This window comes from Ostrinia furnacalis, unplaced genomic scaffold (genome assembly GCF_004193835.3).
Source record: "Ostrinia furnacalis isolate ACB-3 unplaced genomic scaffold, ASM419383v2 OfSCF6287, whole genome shotgun sequence".
In the NCBI taxonomy this organism is placed as follows: Eukaryota; Metazoa; Arthropoda; class Insecta; order Lepidoptera; family Crambidae; genus Ostrinia; species Ostrinia furnacalis.
The window spans coordinates 762,290-789,870 of NW_021136526.1; the positions used below are offsets into that span (position 1 = coordinate 762,290).

The window sequence follows — 27,581 nt, forward strand, 5'->3', positions numbered from 1 at the left end:
TTACATTTGCGAGTTGCTTCACCATCTAATTTCAAATTTACATTCCATTTTAATGACAGCATATAGCATGACAGCATGCACTCCTTATTCCCAATAAATGATTATCAGAATTAATTACTTACTAACAAATATGTTGCCATTAATGACTAGATAGTGAAGCAAATCAGTTTTCGTAGTGACACTAACCCGACTATTATGGTAAAAATAAATATATAGGGTACGATTTGGGTTATAGGGCGACATCCTAGCCCGCCAGTACCATCCTTTCCACCAGCCCGCGACGATGCCGCCGCCGCCCTACAAGCGGTTATAGCACCAGCTGACCACGAGCTGGACCACGCCGCGCTGCTCGACGCGCAAGATGGGGCACGCGTATGCAGGCACGGCCGGCGGCACCACAGGCGGAAAAGAAAACGAAAACCAGTGCTGGTTTAGATGTAACCTCTTAAAAACTAGCGTAAACGTTTCTTATTTATGAATACTTCGTAATGCTCTACATTCGAGACTTGATTGGTAATGCTCAAAATTTCTTCAACTTTCTTTCTCTTTATTCTAATTCAATGACCAGGAGGATCAACTTTAGAATATATTTAAATAATTTTTAAAAGGATTTTCTAGTAAACTGTGTGTAACAGTAAAAGTGAGATTTATAGTTCAATAGGGTAATTTAAAATTGGTAAACAATTAGGGCCAAGATAGATTGTAATGTCAGTCGGCTAGGCTAGACGAAGGTAAGTTTCAATAGAACTAAAACTTGGCCCGATTAGATAATTTTAATATAAAAATGTAATAAATTTTTGGAGATTCCTGAGAGAGACGAAATTATCTCTAAAAATAAAACAATAATAGGTAAAGGTAATTTTACATGTTATTGTACAGATATGAAAAATGTTACGTTATTGTGTTGATTTATTTTGGATAATAATTATAATATCTACTTTTAGATATTTTTCGGTATGTTTCAATAAAATATATTTGTCTCTTTGTTACTGTCTTGTACTGAATTGGTTTGCTTAGTTAGAAATTTAGAATATTTAATACTAAGCAATGTGTGTTACCTACGCCGAGTTTTATTCAGTTTTCGGCTGAAACACAAACTTTCTGACGAAATTCAAAATTGGCAGCTTGTGTAATAAAACAATTAATATTTTATTTCCTCGATTCATAAGACAATATTTAATAGAAAGACTTCAAAGAACTGATTTAAAGATAACCCTAGATGCAGGGATTTCCAATTTTCCGTAGTGTGGGGAGCCTAATTTATAAGATTAAAGCATTATTATAACTAGCTAAGGTCACTTGCCAATCTACTGTGCATGCCAGGATCAGAAGTAACGACAAGTGGTAGCCGTAGTTTTAGTTTCGCTTCAAAAATATTTCTTACTTGCTAATACATTTTATAAATTATGCTCCTCTTGGTAACTTAGCGTCGACCACTTTTTAAAAGCAAATCTACCTTAATGGTGCCAAACTGTAGCTTTAATGGCACCACCCACTAAGAAAAGTCACTTTTTTCAATGTTTTATTGATTCGTATTTGATTATAGAGATTTATCAAAATTTCAACCATGATTAACGCAGTTAAAATCATGCTTGATCTTTATCATCCTGAAAAAACTATAATGAACTGTGTAACACGGCTTGTGTTCATTAGGATCTGTAAATTTAGCTAAGTAGGTCTCTTGGTCCTTTTTATATTTATGTCCACTGTCTTTTGGGATTGTTTTATTTTATTAAATACTTACTTACGTGCGTGATACATATATCGGAGGCATCAATTATTTTTTTCATAGGAAATAATTAGGTTTTCCTTAAGCACGTCGTGCGTGGCGGTATTGAATGTTACAAGATACGCGCTTTCATAAAAGGAAAGTTCGTGATGGACTCAATTACATATAGAAAAAATAATTACCTAGGTACCTACTTACCTATGGCACACACACCAAAAGCATTTAATATTGTCATTAAAAGATACTACTTACTTTCATTTGTTTTATCTTCATTCGTCAACATCACATTTTTGTTTAATTTGCAACAGTTTAAAATACCTCTTACTGGCTCTTACCATAATTAATTACTTATGTTGAACAATAGTTTAATATTTTTATGTGGATATTAACCACACAGTTGACTGATTCCTAAACGCTGAAAAGGCAGTTTTAGTACATAAACAGCTTCGCTCGTTGGTACTCGCCTCACTCACTAGACAGTTGTCGCTAGTAGCGCTAGTGTCGACATGATGAAGGGTAGTATTAAAATCATACAACTCAACCTACCCACTTTATTCAAATGCGTAAATGCCTCATTTACTATACCATCACAGTGTTATTAGAGTAGCAAAATAAATGAAAGAAATACCAATGTACTTCTAGTTCTAAGAAAACCCCTAGAAAGTGTCCTTTTAATGTTTGATAAAGCGACGTAGCCTAGAATCGTGAACGCCCTCGCCCCTAAATCACATTCCTCTAGAATTAAGACATTATAACCTTTGAAGATTTTTTGAGTTTACAGAAAAGGAAGCTTCCAGCTTAATTTACTTAGAGAGGCTTCCGGAAAATCTAATGTGCCAACTTTGCAATATGAAGCAAAAGCAATTTGTTACTTCTGCCATTTTTATTACCATGGAGGAGAGTTAAATCTTTACTTTACAATATTACTTGTGTCTTTATTCCTGTGATGCGGATTTTAGTCCGCGTGCGTGTAAAAAATCACGCTGCTAAGTAGTTGCGGAGGACTAGGATTTAGTATAGTGTGTCCGCAACCAGCCTATCCGCGTACCGCGTGCGTAATAGGAAAAACATTAACGATTAAATCCGCACACGTGCCGAAATCTCCATCACAGGAAAAAGGCACTAATTTGTAATCTTTTCTAACAAAATAAGTAATTTTTATTACATTAAATATTTTGGTCTTTACACTATGTAGCAGTTACCTAATGTACTGTAATGTACCATTGGTTCTAAATTACCTATGAGTTAGTTCCCTAATTTATTACATTTTTGTCTCAAATACAATTGGACTGTTATTCTATTATTTTAATATTTTATAATTACTTTACCTATTTGTAAAGAAATAATCCGAGTATGGAAATACTAAGTAGATACCTATTATTGTTGTGCATTCAAAGTTACTCAAAATTCAAGTAGGTAATGCTTTTGGGAAAAGTGAGATAATTTTAAATATCCAATCAAGTTGTATGTGTAAATAATGTACAATATACAAAACTCATACTATGAGGCCATCATTTTAAGTATGTAGTTCCATTTTTATATGCTAGCGAGGTGGCTAGGTAACTTTGTACATAAATGTGTAAATAAAAACATAAGTGAAAGATATATTTATTCCGTCAATCATATTAAATTGATACATTATTAATTATCTATTTATGGTTTAAAAGAAACATTGTAAAATTGTTTTCATATAATTAAAAGATGAGAGAATCAAAACAAGCAATTTTATTTTAGTTACTCCTATTTATGTGTAGTAGGTATCTAGCCCAAAACAAACAGAAGGAAAATGGGAAAGTTTAAATGAAAGAAAGTATATTTTTGATAATATTTATTTATCAATCAAAGTCCCTCTGACTCTCTTCTCTGTAGCCTGTGCAGGGGTCTCTGCTTGCCTCTTGTTCATTCCCTTCCTTTCCAACTGCTTCTCAATAATCCTGGCATTGTTGGCATAGCTGTCGGCAACCTCCCTAGCTTCAATTTCATCTTCCTCCTCATCTATAGTTGAAACTGTGACAGAACTGAATTTACCCATATTCTTTGTGTGTTTTGTCACCATAATCTTCTTAGGTTGAGCCAAAGCGACCTGTTTGTATATGTCTGTAACACCCCCTTCCCCGGCCGACTGAACAAGTGCCCCTCTCATTATAAAGGCAATATTACTGTCTTGATCATGCTTGTAGTATAATGGTACAGCACATTTCTTGCACTTTAATCTGTACTGCCTTTCAATACCTTTCTCTCGCTTCAAGTATATCGTCTCGTCTGGGTCGGAAGTGATTTTGTGAGCGTGTTTCGAGCCGTCTATGACTCTTGCACCATCGGTAGGTCGCAAAGGCAGACGATCTATAGTACAGTCCAATATCAGCGTCATTTGACCGCAAATGCAATAGTAAATGTGCAGTGGTTTGGTCTCATTGTACTCCTCTTGGTCTTTTGTGTCTGAACATACAATACTTCTTGATACAACTTTTGGCATGGTGATAGGAACAGGAGATTTGTAATGAAGAAAATTCACCAAAAATACAGTCTTCTTAGAACACAAACGATAGCCACTAACACAAGGTAAACGAAAAGGGTAATGAAATAAAAAATATATACGAATATGAAAATAATTTCAAATCTTGAGGACACCACGGATTTATCCAAATATTTATGAATTTGTACGTAAAAATCCGCAAAATATTTTTCGTGTTTTTTACGAAATATTTTGACAGTTGACACTGACAGTTGTTTTCTTTTCACATTTTGTTGTAGCATTGGACCAGTAAATTTTAATCCAAATTAATGATTTTGAGCGTGTATCCGAACTGAATTTTGGAGGTGATACCGTTATTTTAACGGTATTTGGTCTATGGTTTTTGTTTTAATGTTGGCATCACTTACTGTCAACTTCACACTGCTGCGATTGTCTTTTATTCCACAGATTTGTTGCACATGTTCATCGATTTCTGTGGAATTTAGGGAAAGTAATACCGAAAATCTTGTTAAAATGGGTGGTATAGCAAGCAGATACCGTGTTCACAATTCAGGGCTTACCAGCACCGATATGAAAAACATAGAAAGTGAGAGCAAACGTGAAAACCCGGGCACATTGGATGAATTACATAAAAAGACCAAAGGTGAGCTTTTTAAGCGTTTTGTCGATATTTTTACATGTTAAATACAGTATAGATCCTTTACAGTACCACATACAAAGGTTTTTATTATGCATTCAGTCAGAAATAGCTTGTAAACAAACATTTGATGCGCTCGAAAAGTTGGGTTATCTTGTGATGTAATATAAGCCTTTTCATGGATACAACTATCAGTTCAAGGTCTGCACATACTAAAATATTAATTCATTGCTAAAAAGCATGCTTTACACTTATGACATGTCCATTTTTTGCTCAATTTCTGATGCTCTGTCTGACTTGACTACTCATGCTTGCTGTTTACTCTACGATAAGGTTATCGGCATCTCTATTGAGCAATTTGGAGTACCTTCGTGCCTTTTGAAACTCATAAAAAAGTGCTGCACACTTCATATGATACTGATAGTAAAGTAATAATTTTCAATTCAGCTTATTTACAGAGTTAATAGAATTTAGGTCAAACCAACAAATAGGTTTCATACTCAGAATACAGAACAAACCAGAAGGAGTGTTCGATAACATTTCTACGCGGCAACTTGTGTCCAAAATACTTCCCCTCCCGCGCCCCTCTACCCCCTTTAGTGTTACTAGCGCCGTGTGACACCCCCATTTTTGGGGTAAAATTATGTAATTTTTTAAAGAGATGTTAAACAAGTAAAAAATAAGTAAGTGAAATAAGTACACACGGCCACAGNGATCCCATGCACTTTCTTCGTAATTCCAGTAGCATTCTTACATGTTGGAACGGCAGAAGACGGCATAATTTAATTATAAAGTGTCAATCTGACGGATATGTAAACAATGCGCGCGCCGGCCATTGACTAATTGCTCTAAAGTCAATTTAGTGCGATTTGGAGTACTTTATATGAATACACATTTACGCCCGTTGACGGTTTCTGGTTTGTTCCGTATTCTGAGGTTTCATATCTCAAGTGACATTATTGCTTATTGTTCTTTCATTCCATTGAAAGTCAATTAATTCAATCATAAATTCAATTTCTTTTTAAAAAGGTGTCTACAATCTTTATCTCTTCCATTAGATTATAATTTTAGGTCTCCAATTTTCAGATGTAATGCCAGTTAATTTTGAAGGAGGCAAATTAATGGTGAATAAGGGCATTTCTAATCACTTCCAGGTGAGTTTCATCTTTTATAAACTTGTTATTGTCTCTAATTAAATCATAAGGTTTAATTTCAATGCTATACTTTAAGCCTGTTATTTAACCATCAACTCACTATAACTGTACCTATAACTGGTGTATTTTTTTGTATGCAGTTTGACAGATTTTTTTTATGTTTGTCAAAGTTATAGTAAGATGGCGCAGCCTAACTATAATTTTGTTCTTCCATAGATGTCGCACACATTAACAATGAGTTCAGCACAAAACGGATACAAATTAGGAGCCACGTACATCGGCACAAAGCAAATCTCTCCAACAGAGGCATTCCCCGTAGTGCTGGGAGATGTAGACCCAGCTGGCAACGTCAACTTCAATCTTATACACCAGCTCACTTCGGAGATCAGAGTCAAGGGTGCTGCTCAGGTATGTAATTTTTTTTAACTATACATATTTTAATTTTTTAGTCTGTCAGTCGAATGTTTAGTGACACCGTTACCGGAAAATATGTTTAGTGATCTAGGGTTAACAGCAAATGATGGGGTTCAAGTTCAAAGAACCGCCCCTGGAATTGGTAGTCTGACACTAACACTATGGTGCTATTGTGGCTTCTGTAACAACTTTAATTCTGTACAATAGCTTTTCATAAGCATATTTTGAATATGTTTTTTTGTGTATTTTCAGATTCAAGAATGCAAGCTCACCGCCACGCAAGGCACTCTAGAGTACAAAGGCTCGGACTACACAATTGCAATGGCAGTTGGCAAACCAGACTTCAGTGAAAAGTCTGCTGTCTTCGTGGGACACTATTTACAGGTAATCTTTAGTTTTAAACAGAACCCAAGCTTTGACTGGCACATAAAAAAACTTAAAGACAGACCTGTGAGGTCACTTTTTCACTTTGTTGACTTCAAGTGTGGAATTGTGGATGTGCTAAGAGAAAAAAGTTTCCTTAATTGCATTTAAATTCTGTTATCATAAGTGGCAACTTATGAATTTTGCAGTAAACATGTTATGTATTAATTTTGACTACTGTGTCAATAAAGTTTTTTCTTCCTTTATTAAAACATATCCATACAGTCGTAATTAAAATTTCTTAGAGATTACAGTCGCTTCTCAAACTAAATTTTAATGACTTGAAAAAATTGAACTGCCTAAGGCTCTTTAACACTGTGGATAACACTTAGTTCTAAGCACTTTTACAACATTCCATGTATGCGTATTTGTCATGTTGGTTGTCCTAATAAATAAAATAAAATATGAAACCAAGTGTGTTCCGAGTTTCGAGTGTCCGATATTTCGGCACCGTTGCAAGCAATCTCTCAATAATTATACTGTTAGTGACCATGAAGGTTTAAAACAATATAAACAATTTGTGTAGACTCCCTAACATCGTCATCAAACCAAGTGTGTAAAAGATACCGTTTTGAATAAACATAATTAATGTTAATCTTACCGGAAAACGCAGCATGGGACGTCCACCCACAAGGTGGACCGACGACATCGTAAAGGTATCAGGAAAGCGCTGGACGCAGGCCGCTACCAACCGGGCAGCATGGAAAGCATTGGGGAGGCCTATGTTCAGCAATGGCTGTGATGATTATGATGACGAATGAATGTTTGTGTTCAGTCGGTGACGCGGCGGCTGGCGCTGGGAGCCGAGCTGGTGTACCAGGCGGGAGCGCGCGTCATGGGCGGCGAGATTGCCATCGCGTCCGCTGCGGCCAGATATACCATGGACGGTGAGTACTTCAAGGGATCTACGTCAACAGTCACTAAAGCCCGGTCTTTGAGCACGTAGAATTTTGTCCAATGACCCCAAGCTACCCATCCTTAGCGCTCGCGCGTAATTATATTCCTGTCGCGTTCGCACACTCACTGCGGGCTCCCGTCGCACAGTCGCGACAGCAATATAATGACGCGCGAGCAATAAGGATGGGTAGCTTGGGGTCATTGGACAAAATTCTACGTGCTCACAGACTAGACTATAGAGATAAATATTATAGCTTTACATTCCACATAACAGTTTTATTTAATTAATCCGTATTGTTTGCGGCCCCACTTTGGTAAAAGCCTCCTCCATCATTTTCCACCTTTCCCTGTCGCTTGCTATGAGCATAGGCACTTATACACCGTTCCAAATATTGCTTGCCCTAACACCACTTCAGGACAACAGATCAGTTGGTACTAAGAAATAGCTAAAGAAACTCCGACACCTTTGTAATTCTGATATTTTGTAATATTTATCTGTTCTCAGATTCCGAAGTGTCAGCCACATTAGGTGCTGCGGGCTTCCACTTGTGCTACTTTAAGCAAGCTAGTGAACAGTTACAGGTACGCAATCAATTTTATTATATTAAAATTTAAAATATTCAAATACAATTGAGAAAGTCAATAGAAAAACTCTTTTACTTTGTTGACATAATTTTGCTTGCTTCTTACAGATAGTAGCTGAGATAGACACTTCGTTCCGTGGCATGGAGTCCGTGGGCACTATCGGTTATCAAGTCACCATACCTAAAGCTGAATTGGTCTTCAGAGGTTAGTATCCAGACAGTTATCAGTTTTGTCATTCATTTGAATTTTGAATGAAACTCGTTTCGAAATAACTGTTTAATTAATTAATTATGTACTGAAGTATTGTAGCAACATAATTCCTACCTTCTAATAAAACTGATGTACCTCGCTAGTGTATTTATCATTAGCATATAACAGCCCACTGCATAAAATAGGTACCCCAATTTGCGTCATCTTACCCTGTCTTCAGTTAGTCACTTGTTTGTATACTTTTTACGCTCAGAATACAGAACAAACCAGAAGGAGTGTTCGATAACATTTCTACGCGGCAACTTGTGTCCAAAATACTTCCCCTCCCGCGCCCCTCTACCCCCTTTAGTGTTACTAGCGCCGTGTGACACCCCCATTTTCGGGGTAAAATTATGTAATTTTTTAATGAGATGTTAAACAAGTAAAAAATAAGTAAGTGAAATAAGTACACACGGCCACAGTATTAACTATCCATTTCCGTTTTTGCTCTCGCTCTCATCAAATGGTGATTCTTTGCGATAGAACGAGACGACATGACTGGCCATAGGCATAGATAGTACCTACCTACCTATGAATTTAATTTTTACTCCGAAGTAACTAAGTGTAGATGATTATTTATTTCTATTAAATAGTGTAATATACTACATGTAGGTATAATATGTTATTTAAAAGTCAATTACAAAAGTCGAATATAAATTTTAGAATGCCAAGTAAAACAAAAAAGAAACTTAAGGTTCTTTATTATGTAAACATATCGACAACAAAACATTTGTTTACGGCGCAGTAGTGCTTTTAGTTTAACTTTTCTTGGAGTCAAAAACAGAATCCAAATCAAAAACATCACCAATACTTGAATTTGATTGCGAGGCAACTCTGGCTGTGTATCCTGAAAGAAAATCAGAGTAAGTATGTAAGCAATAATTAATTACTTAAAATTATTATTAAATATACAAATATTGCTGCTGCTGATCTGTTGATACCAATGCCTTACTTTTGAATAAATGGGAAAGTATGAAATTCACGATAGTAATTTATTATCTCCTCATTATTTAGGGAGTAATATTATAAATTAATTCAAATATTAAAATCAAATCAAAATCAAAAATATTTATTCAGTTTAGACCACAAGTGGCACTTATAATTTAATTAATCAGGTTGTCATATTGTCATGGATGAAAATACACTAAAAACTAATTAAAACAAAAAGGATGGGGAAAATATTCCATTATTCTGTGGTAACGCTAACAAAATTAACGCGTGAATTTTTTATAGACAAATGTAATTCAATATAAAAAAGTAGGGTAAAATATTCCGTTGACCTGTGGCAACACTTACAAAATACAACCGTGATTTTTTTTGAAAATTATTATTTAATTAAAATGAATTGGAAATGTGCTACTTACGGATAAAACATGATCCCATGCACTTTCTTCGTAATTCCAGTAGCATTCTTACATGTTGGAACGGCACAAGACGGCATAATTTAATTATAAAGTGTCAATCTGACGGATATGTAAACAATGCGCGCGCCGGCCATTGACTAATTGCTCTAAAGTCAAAGTAGTGCGTTTTGGAGTACTTTATATGAATACACATTTACGCCCGTTGACGGTTTCTGGTTTGTTCCGTATTCTGAGTTTTTACGTTACAGAACATTCCTATAAGTTTTGATATTCTTTCCAGGCATGGCAGACTCCAACTGGAACATTGGAGCCGTTCTGGAAAAGAAACTCCAACCGCTTCCGTTCACATTTGCCCTGTCCGGGATGGCGAACCAGGCAAAACAACAGTTCAAGTTCGGCTGCGGACTCATTATCGGTTAAGACAGTGTGTGATGATAGTGCTTCTCTAGTAATGTTACTATGGTGGAATGGTAAATGTACGGTGAACATTTTGATGCTAGCGACTGATATTTGGGTTATACTGATACTTAGTTGTTTAATATGTAGAAAACCTACTTAAAAATAAGGTAAGTCCATTTGACTGGGTATTTTTAAATTGTTTAAATGGACTTGGTGACTAGTCCCGAGGTGTGCAATTTCATTACGATTAATAATAGTAAACCTTCACAATTCAAAGTAAGTCGCTATTATCTAAATATCACTTATATTTATCATTCTTATCTCAAGATTTGGTACAGGTCAGTGTCCTACAATACAACTAACGTTAACCCAACAAAACTAAATGGTATCCCAAAACATTTTATATCGATGTTACATTTATCGAATTTTATTTTAGCATTTATACCCTATACTTTTATGTGCAAAATTCCATTTTATTAAATTAGCTAAGTCTCATCACGTTTAGAGCTAAAAGTGTACCATTGACAAAATCAAGTTGCTCGAGTAATAAAATATATTGGTGACGATTCATGATTGTGACATAAAATAATTATTGGTGTGGTGATGAAGGATGGTTGTAGTCACTAGCATTGTTTAGTTTAAAACTACAGGCCAGTTCTGATACTTGAGGTCACGTGAACGGTGGGAACGGTTCATGATCTAATGACAACAAGACGTCAGTATTAGAATTAGCCCCTTTGACTGTATTTCTGCACTTTGTGTTGTGGATGTGCGGTAAAGTTAGATTTGGTTGCTCTCGTGTGGTAATAAGAATTTTCCCAAGACTAAAAATGTCAAGATATGCCCATAACAACATGTTATTCCGTTGTCTCGCGACGAAAACAACATAATAAAGTGTGTAGGTATGTCGTTGCGTCGAGACAATAATTATGCAGTTGTGAATAATGGAAATCTTAAAAAACAAGTATGTTCAATGTCTCGATTCTTTCTGATAACATAAACGATAATGAGTATACGATATTTACAATATTTTGGTTTATACACAACCCACAACACAAACTGATTTAATTTTAATTGCGAATGCGCGAAACCTGCCATCTTGTATTGAGTTATCGGTTTTTCTTTTATACTTGTGCGTTTGTTGTATAAAGATTGCTACGCACCAGAACAGCATTTATGTAGACATGCCACTCTAGGAGGATTATTTCCCATTTAATTTTATCGTATACTATATGCTATTTTTTACTATAAAATAATATAGTTATTTTTATTAATGTTTTGAAGTGTGGTTGAGGTTTTTCAGCTCAAAATAATTGTATTTGTATGAATGTTGCAGTATTTATGTTTTTCACATTACTCACCAAATACCTTATGGATTTATTTTGCTCATAAATTAATTTTTCTAAAACTTTCTTCTTCTTCTCTTTAAGTAACCTGCAATTTTAAGAACTGGCAAGTTATCACACCATAGACAATATTTTTGCCTTAACAATGATCGCAAACAGTTTTTAATGTTTTTTTCTTTAAAAGCAAGTATTGTCTATGGACCGAAACCTAGAGTGGCTAACCTGAGTCCTATCGCGAAGCGATATGTATGATTGTAGATAGAAAATGGCGTAATGTATATAGGGCCTGTTGTTAAAATGTTTATTTTTAATAGATTTATGTTAATAAATCAATATGGTGTTTTATTTATGTATCTTTTTTGTATTATTTTGCATCTATGACTCTGAGTGTAATTTTAGGAGGGTATTTGTAAATTTGAAAACATTTTGTTTTTCTCCATAAAAGTAGGTAGGCATTAATGAGGGTTTTCGCGATTGAAAAATCCGCCAGATGGCAATACGTAGACGCGAGGTCGAAATGCTGCATGATTGGTTATTTTTGACGTGACATTCAAAATCCACCAATCACGCAGCAGTCAGATCCTACCAGATCCACGTCCCGCCATCTGGCGGATTTTATCGCGAAAACCCTCATTACACAAACATACATTTTTCATTAATTTGACAGTTCTTATGTTATGCTATGTCACTTTTCATATGTCACCATAAAATTGTGAATTCCGTCAGATTAAAATCTGGCGTAGTTAAATTACAATCTAACCTAACCTAACCCACTGTTAGTTTACAATCTAACGCGTTATACGTTTCACGTTGACACATACATAGTGGTAGAAACTTATAGTTAAAGGGAATCAAAGCAAACACAAATGTAGTTTAAAAATAACGTAAGTTTATTACATGTAATGAAATAAAAATAGAATATAAATTTATTCTGTTACATGTATAACTGTTCCACGGGGACAGAACCCCTCACAATTTGGTGAACTATCTTAACGTCAACGGCAAACGTCTGAAGACGTCGCGGCAAATACAATGACATGTCAACCGTTAAAAAGAGACAGCGTCTCAGGGTCGGGCAAATATTCAATAATGTACCTCTACAAGCAACTAAGTACCATCAAACACATACAAAAATTGTACAAAAATCATCAACACTTTCAACTGTACACAATTGGCTAAAGAAAACGCAAAGATTTCAAAATTAAATCAATTAAATATTGCCATTAATGAATAGAATTAATAGAGTACACTATGAAATGTCTGCCTAAAGAGTCTACACATCGACATCAGCGATTTAAAAACTACACCTGAAAAAGCTGGGTGGACAAAAGTTCGGCAAATCTAAAAACCAGTCGACCCAACTTTACAACTAAAATTTATAATGTTACCTCCTTATACCAAAATATATTATTATGGCTTGAGTTATCATTTCAAAGATACATAATATGATATTAATATATTTATTCTTCGTGTTTTATATCTATTCGTAACCTACACTTATGTAATAGACGTATGCAACACTTTTAGTTCGCAACGTGTCATTTTTAGAGATCTATTAAGTGTTGTGATGTTCTTTTTGTATCACTTTAAAATATGGTTAAAACATAGTTACTTTACACAAAACATTACAGAATTAAACTTTACTATATTAAAATTTCACTTTCATGTAAAAATAAGCCAAGTTCTCCAAAAACTGTAGTAATTTTAATTTTGTTAATTAAAATAAAAAATAATAAGGTAATGGTCAGACAAACTATAAAGTGATCACAAAAACCTTAATGATCTTTTTCAGACAACTATTTTCTGTACTTCAATAAAAAAGAACACCACAAACCAGGCCAAACAACAACATTGGCAGGATAACGTCGACTCGAGTCATCGAAATGATAGAAACGAAATGCTAGTTATTTGGTGTAAGTGGACACAGCTAAGAATACGACGTGCAACACCTACAAAATGTTACAGACATGATTGAATTATATCTAAATACAGTAAGAAATGAGGTGAGTATAAATTATCCCCCTTACTAATAAAACTTCCACGCTCGTTGAACAGTGTTTTAAAGTGACGTTTAGTATGGAAATGTCATTTTAAAACAGTGTTCAACAACTGTGTAACTTTTTATTAGTAAGGGGGTATAGCATTTACTTGTAACAGAACGAGCCGCCGCTCTATGAAATGTTCTAGTGTTCACGAACCAAACGTCGTACATTTTACCTGTATTGCACCATTCGTAAGAACGTTACATTACATAGAATAACTCTAGCCTATACTCACCTGAAGGGCCAAAATTTTTTATATTTTTTATTAACAATCAGATTTAAGGTATCATTTAAAAAATAAACCGTTACTAAGCGATATGCGAAACTACCGTCATTTATTGAAGAGTATTTCGAAGTAAATATAACTTTTAAAAGTTTTATGAATATGGTGTTGCACGCGTTACATTGTGCTAAAACAAAATATATAAAGGCAAACAGACCCAGTTACGCTAAGTACACGATGCTAACTTAAATTTCTCGACCACAATGACAAAAACATATATTTTGCACAAGACCGTAAAGCATTGCAATCACAACTTGGCGATGCACTACCGTTGAGGTAAAAGAACTATTTGACATTAATATTATCTTTGTAGCACTAGAAATACATTTGAAGGTATATAAAAATATTTATAAAATAAAATTAATTGATTTGATAGTTTTTCCAAAATACAAATAATCCCCATCAAGATTTACACATCAACTGAAAAGTGGTGCAGCAGTACTTTTGATTGTTACAGGTATTTTTAATATTATGACTAAGTAGAATATAAAAGAGGCATATTATTATAAATAAATCTCGAATCTAGCTTCTTTTATATTTAAAATAAAAATATGGCATAGACTAAAACATTTCTAAAGTTTCATTAATTTGCCATCTACTATTTTGAATCGTGTTATTTACTGACTGACGCTATTACACCTGCACATATTATTCTGTTTTATTATAAAACATTTTACGGCCTTGCCTCACAAAAAGGAAGAAACAAAATCACAGTTTGCACAATGAAATACATAGAACGTCTCAAACCGATATACAGAGCACAGACAACTAAACTTTCCAGTGTTGCCAATAAACAGACAGGGCATAGACAAACACAATAAAACATGACACATCATTTGTTTCAAAATTAACACTAATAATAATAATTAAATACCTATGAGATATAAAGTGATGACTGCAGTCCGTTTGGCGAACATCATAAAGGTTAACGGGATTTATGCTATGGGTTAGATTAGAAGATTATTTACAAAATGCTATGTCGCTCACTCAACCACGTCGCGGCCAGAATAAAAACAGTTAAAACCTAACCTTTATCAGTTAGTACATACATTTATTATTAAACATAGCCTAAGACAATTTAATTCCTTCGTTCGTCACCAAGCCACTATCCAACTACAAGGTTATAACAAACCGTGAACACTTTTTTCTATCATATTGCTGCTAATCTTAAGCATAAAATTCTAACGATCAAAGACAAGCCATAGACAATCCTAGATATTTCCATCCGACACACCAACGACTAAAGAATTTTAAAAACACGAATAAGTGATTATCTTATAATCCATATACAATTTTTCATCATTATTTTAAATACATAAGCGTATTTGAGTCATGCCGTCTGCCCCGTTGATAATATTCGTGAGCATTTACTCTGATGCTAAACTATATTCTAAAATTGGCAATAGTGGTCCATAAAATACAATTTGATTTTAGATTTATATATTTTTCGAGCAGTCGACATGACGTTATAGATTACAAAGTGAAATTGGCTTTTCGCAATCAGTTTATTATCTATGATTCTTTGAAGAAAATGCTTTAATTGTTAATACACATTAATATTTTGATGCTTCAAATACACAGTAAGTTATTTCCATAATACTATTGCCATTTAAAAAAAACCGGCCAAGTGCGAGTCGGGCTCGCGCACAAAGGGTTCCGTAGCAGCAAATATAATAAACTTATTATGTCAATTTATACACCTGGTGAATGGAGCCTAAACTCTCCCGATATTTTGCCTTGTACTTTTATGTATGAATATTAATTTTATATATGTATTTATAAATATTCCGAGCTAAAGAGGTGGCAAAAGCAATGGCAAACAAACCACAATCAATAGTATTCGGTTGTCGCTGAACACTTGGAAACTGAATACATGACTCCGATAGATACGGAAACAAGGCTTTTACATATATTTTTTGCGATTTTCCTAGAACACCAACAAGACTATCGTACACACGCAGTATTCCATTAATGTAATAAATACAACTCCAGTGCCCCACTAATCCCACGTCACCGTCATAAATTACTTGAAGGTGCGTCTCATTTTTAGGTACAGGTTCAATCAGTTGGGGGGGGGACATACTTTTTACGACTTTGAGAGCTGATATCTCAAAAACCGTTCACTTTAAGAAAAATGTTTTTTAGAAAACTTTATATCATTTTAAAAGACCTTTCCATTGATACCCCAACGGGTATGTACATCGAAAAAAAAAATTTCATCCCTCAGTTACATGTATGGGTGGCACCACCCCCAATTCTTTTTTTTACTATTTAGTGTCATAATTTTGTAGCGGTTCATACAACACATATTCCCATCAAATTTCATCACTGTAGTACTTATAGTTTCCGAGTAAATCGGCTGTGACAGACGGACAGACGGACAGACGGACAGACGGACAGACGGACATGACGAAACTATAAGGGTTCCGTTTTTGCCATTTTGGCTACGGAACCCTAAAAATGTGGATAGATAAAACCATAGACAAAAACTGACTCGAACAGAACCAGCGAAGAACTTAACGTATACCCTGACAGCACGCATAGAGTTAGTTGCGGCCGCGGAGACCTTGCATCTGGCCAGCTATAGGCATAGATAGACCGACTGATTGGCTGTTATGATGTGTATGCCTGATGAAATCTACTTTTTATTTCACACTGTCATTTATTCAAGATAAAAAATTGCTGAAAAATCAACGCGGTGCAGAAAGATGTTGACGACACAATAATTCAAATATATGCAGTTGTAGAAGGAAGGCGAAGACATTTGTGAGCTAATCTTTAAATCCGCATCCCGCAGCCAATTCATAAACATCAGGGCATAAATGAAAGATCAAGAGAACATTCAGATCAGAGGCCTAACTGTTTGACACAATCACGGTTGATTTCAATTTGACACTAAGTACAAGTTAAAGTTATACATATTTGTTGCGAAATCGCTTTTATTTCGAGTGTATAAGATGCCAGTGTTTAGCTAGGTGGCTTATAAAGATAATCGTCAGTGATTTGCAATAATTGCAATGGATGGTAGATTTGCAATGAACATCTAGCGTCAACGGTAGCACCACGGGTAGCACAGTCCGTCGCGATACCAGGCGGGCTAAGATGCTAGTCACGATAAAATGTTATCGTGGCATTATATCGATTTTAGACGACAAAATGTATGAGCTTATTGTTTAAAATCGGTAAAATGTCTCGATAAAATTTGATCGTGGTGCACATTGAAACTTTCAACACACATCTACCGGGCATGATGCGCGCCGTGATAAAATCATATCGATGATTTTAGGCGACAAATGTATGGGCTTATCGTGTAAAATCGATAAAAGTTTATCACGGCGCGCATCCTAGGCCAATCTCAGTTTCGCAGCGTGCTACCGAATATGTCAAACTGTAACCAACCGCGAAATATCTCACAATCGAAAAAGCGTTACAAAAATCGAATTACTTGAAATTTATCAGTCAAACGGTCCTAGCCATCGGCACTATACAACGGCAGTGTTGAGTGAGCAAGCAACTGTGCGTTCTAACTTACGTTATAACTCCATGTCTTGCGCTTCGTCGTCGCTGAAGTCGCTCATAGAGCTCTCTGTATCTGAGGCGTTGTTGTTGGCGGTGCCGTTGGAGGCTTTCGAGGAGGACGTGGGCGCTGCGCCCCCCATGCCTGTTATCGCGTCCTTTTCTAGCAGCGCTTCTTCGGTCGCGAATCTCCGGACGTAGTCTGGAAGGCGATGTGGTGTAGGTTATAGCCTTTTTTCCTGAATAATTATGCTGAAAGTGGTAGGCGGATGTTCCTAAGGATGTGCTACTTAATAAAGTTAAAGCCCGATACATAATAGTAATTAAATGTTTCGTTTTCTCAAGGACGTTTCATCTCCACATTCGCAAATAAATATTACACAGTGCCATCTGATCCTAATTTAAGTGAAGTTTGTACTAAGTTAAAGGATATAAACATAAATCATAGATCGTGCTCAACTAGAGGAAACAAACAGAAGATGATGTATTTCACAACGAGTAATTGGTCGATTCTGCCATAGAGTCTCAAGGATGCGGTATCATTTTGGCTAGGTAAATAGGGACCCCTAGAAGTGGGCTGCGGTAAGAATTCACTTTGGCTAGGTTTCTAGAAACCCCCAGAGGTGATCTATGGTAGGAACTGGCTAGGTCTAGACCACTAGTTCCCAAAGTGAGGGGCCAAAAAGACCTTTAAAGGGGGGCGCGGGCCATCTGTAAGAAACCTGTGACCGCTGAGAGAATGCACTCCAGACTGTTCGATGCGACCAATAAATGTAAATGTACCAACATGATGCAATAAACATATATTATTATGACTAATGACTAATAAATAATCTTGACTGGAGGAGGGGGGCGCGGAATTTTTTGTATGGTCGAAAGGGGGCGCATCTCAAATAAGATTGGGAACTAAACTAACGCTCTAGACACTAATGGGTCACATATCTTACCTGAAACCTTCTTCTTGTACTCCTCAGGCTTGTGCAGGTACATAGCGGCCGCGTCGCCATTGAGCGGGTCGATCGGGTTGGGGTACGTCAGCAGCTGCGGCAGGAACGACTCGAATATGTTCGACAGGTCTGCAAACGAAGGAGTTGATTTTGTACCAAATACCGTTATTTGTTAAATACCGTTATATTAATAACGTTACTCGTTATTATTTTTTTAAGTGGCAACACCACACTATTTTTTATTTAATAATAAAGTAATATATGTAAATGTAATTATATTATTATGTATGTGTTTTGGACTTGTCTGTAAATAAACATTTTCTGATAATAAATAAATAAATAAAGGTAAACACCAACAGCAATTTTATGATATTCACAGTACACATTGCATATTGGGGTTTCACTTTAAATATGTTTGCCAATTAAAAAAGAAAAAACTCGAATTTTGTCATGGAACCGATGAAACAAAAAAATAAGAATAGGGAAATGAAGACCATTCACAAAATCAATGATTTATCGATTAAACCTACAAGTAACGTAAAACGTAAGTGACGTCAAACGCGGGTGAAATCCTGGAGAGATCGCGTTTTGACAAACCATTAAAAAGTACCTGGTATCTGAACTCCCATTAGCTTATTAAATAACAAGCTACTCACCATAAAGCGCGGTCCAGGCCTGGTTGATGACGTCCAGACAGACAGTCCCGGACACCTCATCGATGTTGGGGTGGTAGACTTTGTTCATGAACCCGATGGACGGCGACTTGAAGGGGTAGTGGTCGGGTAGGTGCACCCTCACTCGCCACACGCCCCCCTCGTACGGGGCTGGAAGGAGGAACAGTCGGTTAAAACTCATTTATTTCTGCAAATAGGCTTTTAAAAAGCACTTTTACACGTCCCAGTATTAACCCTACCACTGCTTCGGGACAATAAATGGGCCAGTGCTGAGAAGAAGCAGCGCAAGAAACTCAGTCACTATTGTCAGCCTCTTTTTCAAAGGTTTGCAGGTTTTAAAATATACATAGTTATAAATATTTATGCGAGCTAGGCAGTTACACATCCCAAACATTTTTATCTTTTAAATAATCATCGACTTTATCATTAAAGTACTTTTAATATGTGCTTTGAATTTATGAATGGGTAGTTCTACAACAGTTTGTGGTAATTTATTAAAGAATTTAATAAATTTTGCCATAAATGAATTACCAATCTTATGCAGTCTGAAATTTGGAACGGCAAGTTATGGTGTGGTGTTAGAGGGATACCTCCATGGGCGTACCCAGCTTCTGGCCTGGGGTGGGGCAAGTCAGATCTAGCTTTTGCCCACAACTAGGGTTGCCAGGTGGCTATAGCCGGACATGTTTGGCTTTTTACGGCCGGAATATGAAGCGCACGCATCAGGACGTTGGGCAACCGATGATGGTACTCACTCGTGAACTATGACAGTAATTGCTTTTAGGGTAAAATGTCCAGCCAAATGAAGCAGAGTCCGGCTTTTGTGTTTTTGGACCTGGTAACCCTACCCTCAACCCCTGGGTACGCCCATGGATACCTCCGTTAGATACTGCATATTGTGGGCTGTGGTAATTATAAGTGTGGTGTGAAGATACTGTGTGCAGGATGACAGCAATTAAGATGCTGCCCAGCACTATACAGGGTGTTAGGTAAATGGGTCTGGCTTATGTTGAATATTTTTACATGGACGGATTTTCCTGGGGGATTGTTTAAAATGACAATAAATTCTGTTATTTGTTTTATCAACGCCGATTTGTCGTACTATTTTACAAATTTAAAATTAACTATTTCACCACGACGCATTTTAGAGTAAAAACTGAATCAGCTAGTTACTTAATGGTACCTTTCCCAGACCATTCTGACACCACTATAGTATTCGAGTATGTTAACATGGGCTGGGTCTCGGCTTACAAACCCATATACCTAACACCCTGTATAATTTGTGTAATATAATTTTTATACGTTTCGAGTTTTAGGGACACTGGCAATTTGTCAAGGTGATCTCAGTGAAAAGAATCACTGTTGGCAATTGTAATTTGAATTCCAATGCAGTTGTCACAAAACTTTCCATGTCGGTCCTGCGACAACTAACGTGCAATTTGAAATACGATATGTGTCATGATGATGATGATCAGTTAGTGAAATATGCACGTATATAAACGGAGGGTATACTCACTGCCCGGGGGCCCGAAGAATTTGACACAGAACTCGTTGAGCCCGCCCAGAATGGTCACCTCGTGCTTACTTTCAATGCTGATAAAATATGTTAAGGAAATCGATTGCAAGAAATAAAATAAGAAACAAACAGAGTATTATAAATTAATATAGTATAACAGAGTCATCAAGCCATCTAAATAAGATCAACAACACAAAAATCGAACAAAAAAGCAATCCAAATCTTCTATGCTCCTTTTACTAGTAACAAAAAATGAAGTGCGTAATTTCTAAACTTGCGTTTCTTTAAAATGTGATTCGTCATGCGTCATTTAACCTATTTTGAACTACATTGCCCGACATTACCAAGCTTTTAGGCAATTTACCACTAAAGATAAGCTGATAATGTTAGATAACAGCAACTCAAAATCATACATAACATACTTATTGTTATTGATAAAATAACATGACGATACGGTTGGTGTCCCAGACTGCATGGAGAATCAACTTCATTTTTCATTGATCAGTAAAAGCAGGGGCAATTTAGTCTGTCCCTAGTTTGATGGATTGATGACCTGAAGAATGCTGGTAGTGGCAACAAAAAGCCAAAATCTTTGGGGTAGCCTTAAGTAAAATAAATAACATTAATGACCTCCGTTTTACTTAAATAAGGGCTGATTTTTCAATCGTCAGATATTTTTTTACTGAAGAATAACATTGTCATTTTGACATATTTCCCGTACTAAAACTGTCAATGTGCCAAACTTATTCTTCAGTTAAAAGTTATCCGACGATTGAAAAATCAGCCCTTAAACATAAAAATATGTATCAGTAATCTGTGCTATTCCAAATATTAATAGAATACTTATAGATAAAAAATAACGACCTGTCACAATGACATTATTAATATTTAACTGCTTTGGGACTCGTGTTACCAACAACCATGACAGCTAATATCAGCATGGTCATGGAAACTGAAAGAAAAACCAGGTAGTCTGGTTTTACCCGGGTACCTATACATTACTCAGAAACTGAACAAAAAGGGAAATGGAGGATTTGGCCCACACTAACTCGCTGGCCAAATTGGGGAGGCTTGAATTACGCATATTATTCTGTTCTTTAGTCATCTTTTACGACTTCTACTGGAAGATTTGTGGTGGTCTTATTCTACTCTGTCGGAACACGTATACTCGGCATATTAAATGAGTCATATCATATCACAGTTATTAATTGGGCCTTACTTGATGATGATCTCATCAAAACGAACGTATTTTCTAAAAAAAGGCACATAATTAATATATTCACTAACGATACGATAAAGACAATCATTACCCTAAAAAAATTAGTCATCTTTCATTTAAAAACAAAGTAATTAAACAACAAATAAACTTATTAGTCTCCGATAATAAGTTCCAGTAAAACGTAACCAATAGGCGTGCGGTTTTAGGGTACGTGCACACGATCGATTTTGTCTGAAGGCGCCGGAAAATGGAAAAGCAATGCACCAGACGACGGGGGTTCAACGCTCAGCCACCCTCAGGTCATGGGTCATTGACGGGTGTTTGGACCCTTTTTTGAAGTACAATGCCTATAGAAAAAGTTTCGTGACTGCCTTCTAGACGAAGCAAGAATTAATCTCGTGATCGCTTCACGAAACCAAGTAGGAAATACGCACAAAAATACGTACGGAAGTTATCCTAAAAGAAGCATTGTGTAAAATGTAGAGGCTTAATAATAAGATTTGACATTCGCCAACAGAACAGACCGTATTTTTTACTAAAAATAGTTTTAAGGTGCCAAAGAGTTTAACTTAGTGTTAATATGCCATCGTCTGTCCGCTACATCCTGTTTAATATTTTTCTTAGTAGGAAGTATCCTACTACGTAGGTTTGTATGGAGAGATTGTAAGTAACAAATTGGAAATTAAGCGCAAACAAAAGCGTTGTCGCTAGTTTGCAGACGACCTTAGAACATGCGGTCAGCCCTCTGAAATGTCCTCCGCGTTGAAACCTTTGTGGGTTGAATATAATAAGAACCTCATTAAACGAGTTATGTTTACACTAACTTGTTTAATTTCAGTAGAAATATAAATTAAATAAATAATGAACATTGTCTTTTGCATTCTCTACTTTGAAGACAAAAACGTATAGTCGAATCGAGAACATACTTTTTTTTGAAGTAGGTTAAAAAAATCTAAATTATTGCTGATTGGAATAAATAACTATATTATAGCCTGACCAGGAACATAAAAACCCTGGCATAGAGGCGCTTCAATTGCATTTGATAGTGCAACACTGAGTACAGTCGTACCTGTGTTAAATTAATAGGCTAACTTTATGTATCAGGATTCAGGAATAAGGGCTAATTTGATATTTTCATAAATTAACGAAAAAATATTACTATAGGCAACCTGGTTTAAATAAATTAAATGAAACCATTAATCGAGCTAGTAGGATTTATTTTATTATTCATCAATAATCAAATTCAGAACTTGAATATTCAACTGCAATGTCTGCTCATGAACGCTTCAAACTCGGTATTTCTTTCCCAATTCCATAAAATTCAACACTTAGAAAGTGACAAAAAACTTTAAAATAGGTAGTTGAAACAAACCACAGCTAATTTTCATAGTGGACTGTACTATACGATAAACATGTCAGTCAATTTGACACCCTTGTCGGAAAAATTATTCAATGAAAATATTGTCCGAACCCTTAGTATTTCTCTTCGACAAATACTTTAACACATTGTGAACCACTTTTCTTTCACGACTATAAAAAGATTTTAGCAATTTAATTCACAAAATCGATTGCGCACATTTAAAATAAAGTTTGTTTACGCTTTGACAGCAATAGACTGACATGCAAGGTGACAGGCCAATGAAGTTTTCAGTTACTGTTGCCATTAAAAGAAATTAGTACCATTAGTTTTCCGCAACATGGCGAGGGTTTTTATGTTCCTGGTCAGGCTATAGTAACATTTGAAATACTGGATTTGTTAATTTCGTATTTTAAGAGAAACCCGCGTTTGAAATTAATAAAGCTACCTACAATGAACAATGTTCATTGTTTGAGACTAGATTAATTATTTTATGGGTTTTTAATGCTCTAAAAAGAATCCGAGTGATTAATCTAATGCTTCGTAATTAGAAAGTTGCTTATCGAAAAAGTATTATAATTATAATTAACTTTGTAAACCAATAACGAAAGCAAGCTTTTGTTGCCGTTGTACATTAAGTAATACTTTTAAACACTGGCGCATTTTACTTAAATCTTAGATTAATCTAAGACTTAAATGTAATATTAAATAGGTGCTATTTTGCAATGAAAATGTAGTTTGACGTGCGGTTGACTGTACCTATGTAGCTATTAATTATGTACGTAAATTGCAGACGAAAAATCAATACTGGATGTCTGGCCGATGCGTTTATGTCGACGGCAAATAAAGCTGAATATTATAAGGGCTTATTTATGGTCGTAAAGATTGGGACAATNAATTTAAAAAGATCATTTAAACGTTTATGCTCAGAATGCCAACTTCTCAAAATGCCAACCGCTCGCAAAATGACAACTTCTCAGAATGCCAACTTCTCGAAATGCCAACTTCGCGAAATGCCAACTTCTCAAAATGCCAACTTCTCAAAATGCCAACTTCTCGAAATGACAACTTCTCATAATGACAACTTACAATTATAATGAATGCAGGAGCAGTGAATGCTACCACAAATAATAAAAATAATTAAAAAGTCCATATATTTACAATATCTTTATTTGTTACTATACAATCAATCAATACACTAGGGTCGTATCGCATCAATCTCTCATCTCAAATGTCCATTGAATGACATGCGCATGCAATGACATGCGCATAATTGTTACAATCATTGTCAAAATCAGATAAACAAAAACCAGGTACGGTCTGTAACCGCAAAACAATTATTTTACTAGATAAATTAACACATTACAAGGGCGATATAGTTTTGACAAGTATAACTTGTGCATTTTTTACAACTACCCTCATAACGTAACATTATTTTCCGCTATACACTAAGTTATGATTTAAAGTGTACTGTGACCTTATCTGGTTTTTGTTTATCCGATTTTGACAATGATTGTAACAATTTATATAGGTGTATGTCATTCAATGGACATTTGAGATGAGAAATTGATGCGATACGACCCTAGTGTATTGATTGATTGTATAGTAACAAATAAAGATATTGTAAATATATGGACTTTTTAATTATTTTTATTATTTGTGGTAGCATTCACTGCTCCTGCATTCATTATAATTGTAAGTTGTCATTATGAGAAGTTGTCATTTCGAGAAGTTGGCATTTTGAGAAGTTGGCATTTTGAGAAGTTGGCATTTTGAGAAGTTGGCATTTCGCGAAGTTGGCATTTCGAGAAGTTGGCATTCTGAGAAGTTGTCATTTTGCGAGCGGTTGGCATTTTGAGAAGTTGGCATTCTGAGCATAAACGCATTTAAATACATGCCGTAAAGATTAACAGTTTTTGCGACAAAGATGACTTACGCCCGTATTGACAAACGATGCTTGCTCAAGTGAAGCAGCAAATCGAACGCACAGCGTTGAATAAAGCTCTGTGACTGGTTCGTGTCACCCTGTGCGTCCACGGGCACTGTGAGACCTCATAGTAATGTTTGTGAATACGGGCGTTAGATTAATGGATGTAAATAGGTGCGATTTTGCGACAAAAATGACTAATTTATGTTAGCAACTGTAGAGCATAGTTTAACTTGAGTAGAAATTGTATGAGTGAAGGTAATGACGAATATTTTATATTAAATAATACGAACAATATTAAATTGCAATTAAAGCAGTTGACGCGGCTTTGTCTTTCCGTATTTTTATAATTTATGATTGATTTTTATAGCCATTTTTGTAAGTAAAAAATAGCATACCCTATGCTGCCAAGTAATGTAACATTTTTACAAAATTGTACCTAAAATAATTAGTGTATAAAATTATTTCCTGATTCACCTAAAGCATGACACATCATGGCATCAAATTGAACAAAAGAATACTAAGAGTTCCTGGCAGGCAAACTTTAGTTATTGGTATGCAACTTTTAGTTGTTAGTTTCCACAAGTCTCAAGAATTTTAATTAGATAAGTATTAATGATGAATGTGCTTACTCAACAATCACATTGCAATAAATTAATGTTGGAAAACAGGCTGGTAAATGATATGCTTGCGCAAATAAAAAAATAAACTAGAATAATAAACATTAAGGGCTATTATTATCTGACAAATTAATTCTCAATTGTATTGATAATTTGGTATAACAGAAAGTTGGGTCCAGTTTTTAATAGGATTTTTTAGACAAATTGATAAAATTGACTTTTAATTTTAAGCTCTACACTTTTGATTTATGAATCATTATTCTGAGCTCAAATCACAATGGATAGCTACAGAAAAGGTGCAGTAGGGAGGAAAAAGGTGTACATTTTTATAAATTATGTACAAACAAGTGAAGTAGATTATTTTCCTAACAATGCAACACAGATAAGATTAAAAAACAAACAAAAAGTTTTGTAAATAAACAGAATTGAGCCAAAGAAAGGAGTATATTAGCAACATTAATGCCATTTTGCTGCCTGGTGTTTCCATTTATTAAAATGTAATAAAAAATATTATATTATGTAGTTACTAATTTGCCACTCAAACTTATTCAATTAGCAAGCTACCAGACTGGACTTACTAATGACAAAATGTCTATGACATGATATCTATTTTGTTACTTTAGATAACTATCTAAACATTCCAGTCTTTTGCAATACATAATATTGTTATCTGACTAGGCATAGAATTACTGCAACAAGAAATTTAAATGCATTTAAAATGTCATAAAACAGTATTTTAACTTTTTGAAATAGACAACTTATCATGAAAACAATTTAATTACTAGAATCTTAATCCAGTCCATGAATCATTCAATAATATGCTTTTTGTAAACAAAAAAGTTTAAAGTTTTCTTAGTAGTTTTAATTATTATGCTAGTACGAGTATTTTTTATCATGCATGGTATTTTAATTTAAACAGCTAGAGGTCATTGGTTCATATTTGGCACAATATCAAAAGAATAATGAACTTCAGTGTGACCTTCCTGTGATAAATAAATCCACTTATTTTTGATAAAATTAATTTGAAAAAAACAAACATTCAGTTATCAGCAATTTTTCTATGAATAGATATCTTGACAAAGGCAATTTATTACCTAATCTAGCAATGAATAGAGCACTCAGTGAGTAGAATATGCAATTGTCTTTCATTATCATTAATTATGCATATTAAAACAGAGGATTATCCAAGCGCGGCCCGTAAGGCAACACAGAAAAATACGCAATCGAGACCGTGGCCTACATACGAATTACGAAATATTAGTCTCTAACATACACGGAAGACTATCGCGCACCTACCTACGTAGTAGCTGTTTATCTAAGCGATATATATAGATACGTAGGCCCACGGAGCCACACAAAGAATGCACGCTCCCATCACGGATAAATAGCCAAAGGTCTTGCCGTGACAGGAATCATTTAGCCAACATTTTCCAGCCACTTTGTATGCCAGAATTGTGATAGAAAAGTAACATACACAACCACCATATCGATTTTACCAAGGCCCATGACAATCAGCTGATGGCCCTTTGGCCACTTATTTACATGGTGGCCCTCTAATGCAATGTTCTTTGTAGTGACGATAACAAAGAAAGGATACAGTTTAATGACATCTGTGTCCATACGGCGTTTCCCAGCGCTCGGCGACGACATCTTCGTGATCTATTTCGAATAAATCACAATATCGGGCACGAACACTATCACAAAGTCACACACGACGCAGCGAGACCAAAATTTTCGTCCACCAGCAGCAGTCAGAAAAATAACATTGTAGAAAAACAATGGACACACACCATAGACTAAAATTTCG

At 35.3% G+C, this 27,581-nt stretch overlaps 4 protein-coding genes across 4 annotated transcripts in view; 2 read left to right on the plus strand and 2 right to left on the minus strand.

Annotated features, from left to right (window-relative positions):
• Positions 1-828, plus strand: part of LOC114362210 (muscle calcium channel subunit alpha-1) — a 74,230-nt gene extending 73,402 nt beyond the window's left edge. Inside the window, exon 48 of the mRNA XM_028317507.1 lies at positions 217-828. Within this exon, the coding sequence (XP_028173308.1) occupies positions 217-435 (219 nt within the window). The 3' untranslated portion in view covers positions 436-828. The remainder of the gene's footprint in view (positions 1-216) is intronic.
• A 2,714-nt stretch (positions 829-3,542) lies between these two features.
• On the minus strand, positions 3,543-4,376 carry LOC114362217 (UPF0428 protein CXorf56 homolog). The gene has a single exon (XM_028317517.1). The coding sequence runs from the start codon at positions 4,203-4,205 to the stop codon at positions 3,558-3,560; it is 648 nt and encodes a 215-aa protein (XP_028173318.1). The 5' UTR covers positions 4,206-4,376; the 3' UTR covers positions 3,543-3,557.
• Positions 4,377-4,612: 236 nt separating this feature from the next.
• LOC114362211 (mitochondrial import receptor subunit TOM40 homolog 1) lies at positions 4,613-12,006 on the plus strand. The gene is made up of 8 exons (XM_028317508.1): positions 4,613-4,848; positions 5,929-5,996; positions 6,213-6,404; positions 6,663-6,794; positions 7,609-7,720; positions 8,236-8,312; positions 8,423-8,519; positions 10,209-12,006. The coding sequence occupies exons 1-8, from the start codon at positions 4,719-4,721 to the stop codon at positions 10,346-10,348; spliced, it is 948 nt and encodes a 315-aa protein (XP_028173309.1). The 5' UTR covers positions 4,613-4,718; the 3' UTR covers positions 10,349-12,006.
• Positions 12,007-16,946: 4,940 nt separating this feature from the next.
• On the minus strand, positions 16,947-27,573 carry UbcE2H (ubiquitin conjugating enzyme E2H). Its single transcript, XM_028317497.1, has 5 exons — positions 27,372-27,573; positions 20,652-20,728; positions 19,118-19,285; positions 18,462-18,590; positions 16,947-17,716 (listed from the first exon to the last, which is right to left on the minus strand). The coding sequence occupies exons 1-5, from the start codon at positions 27,422-27,424 to the stop codon at positions 17,532-17,534; spliced, it is 612 nt and encodes a 203-aa protein (XP_028173298.1). The 5' UTR covers positions 27,425-27,573; the 3' UTR covers positions 16,947-17,531.
• Positions 27,574-27,581: the final 8 nt, after the last annotated feature.

Coding starts and splice junctions, on each gene's coding strand:
- LOC114362217 (XM_028317517.1), bottom strand. CDS start 4,205: ATGCCAAAAGTTGTATCAAGAAGTATTGTATGTTCAGACACAAAAGAC.
- LOC114362211 (XM_028317508.1), top strand. CDS start 4,719: ATGGGTGGTATAGCAAGCAGATACCGTGTTCACAATTCAGGGCTTACC. Junction 5,997..6,212: donor GCATTTCTAATCACTTCCAG/GTGAGTTTCATC, acceptor GTTCTTCCATAG/ATGTCGCACACATTAACAAT. Junction 8,520..10,208: donor AGCTGAATTGGTCTTCAGAG/GTTAGTATCCAG, acceptor TATTCTTTCCAG/GCATGGCAGACTCCAACTGG.
- UbcE2H (XM_028317497.1), bottom strand. CDS start 27,424: ATGTCGTCGCCGAGCGCTGGGAAACGCCGTATGGACACAGATGTCATT. Junction 18,591..19,117: donor GGCCTGGACCGCGCTTTATG/GTGAGTAGCTTG, acceptor CTTCGTTTGCAG/ACCTGTCGAACATATTCGAG. Junction 17,717..18,461: donor GTACAAGAAGAAGGTTTCAG/GTAAGATATGTG, acceptor ATCGCCTTCCAG/ACTACGTCCGGAGATTCGCG.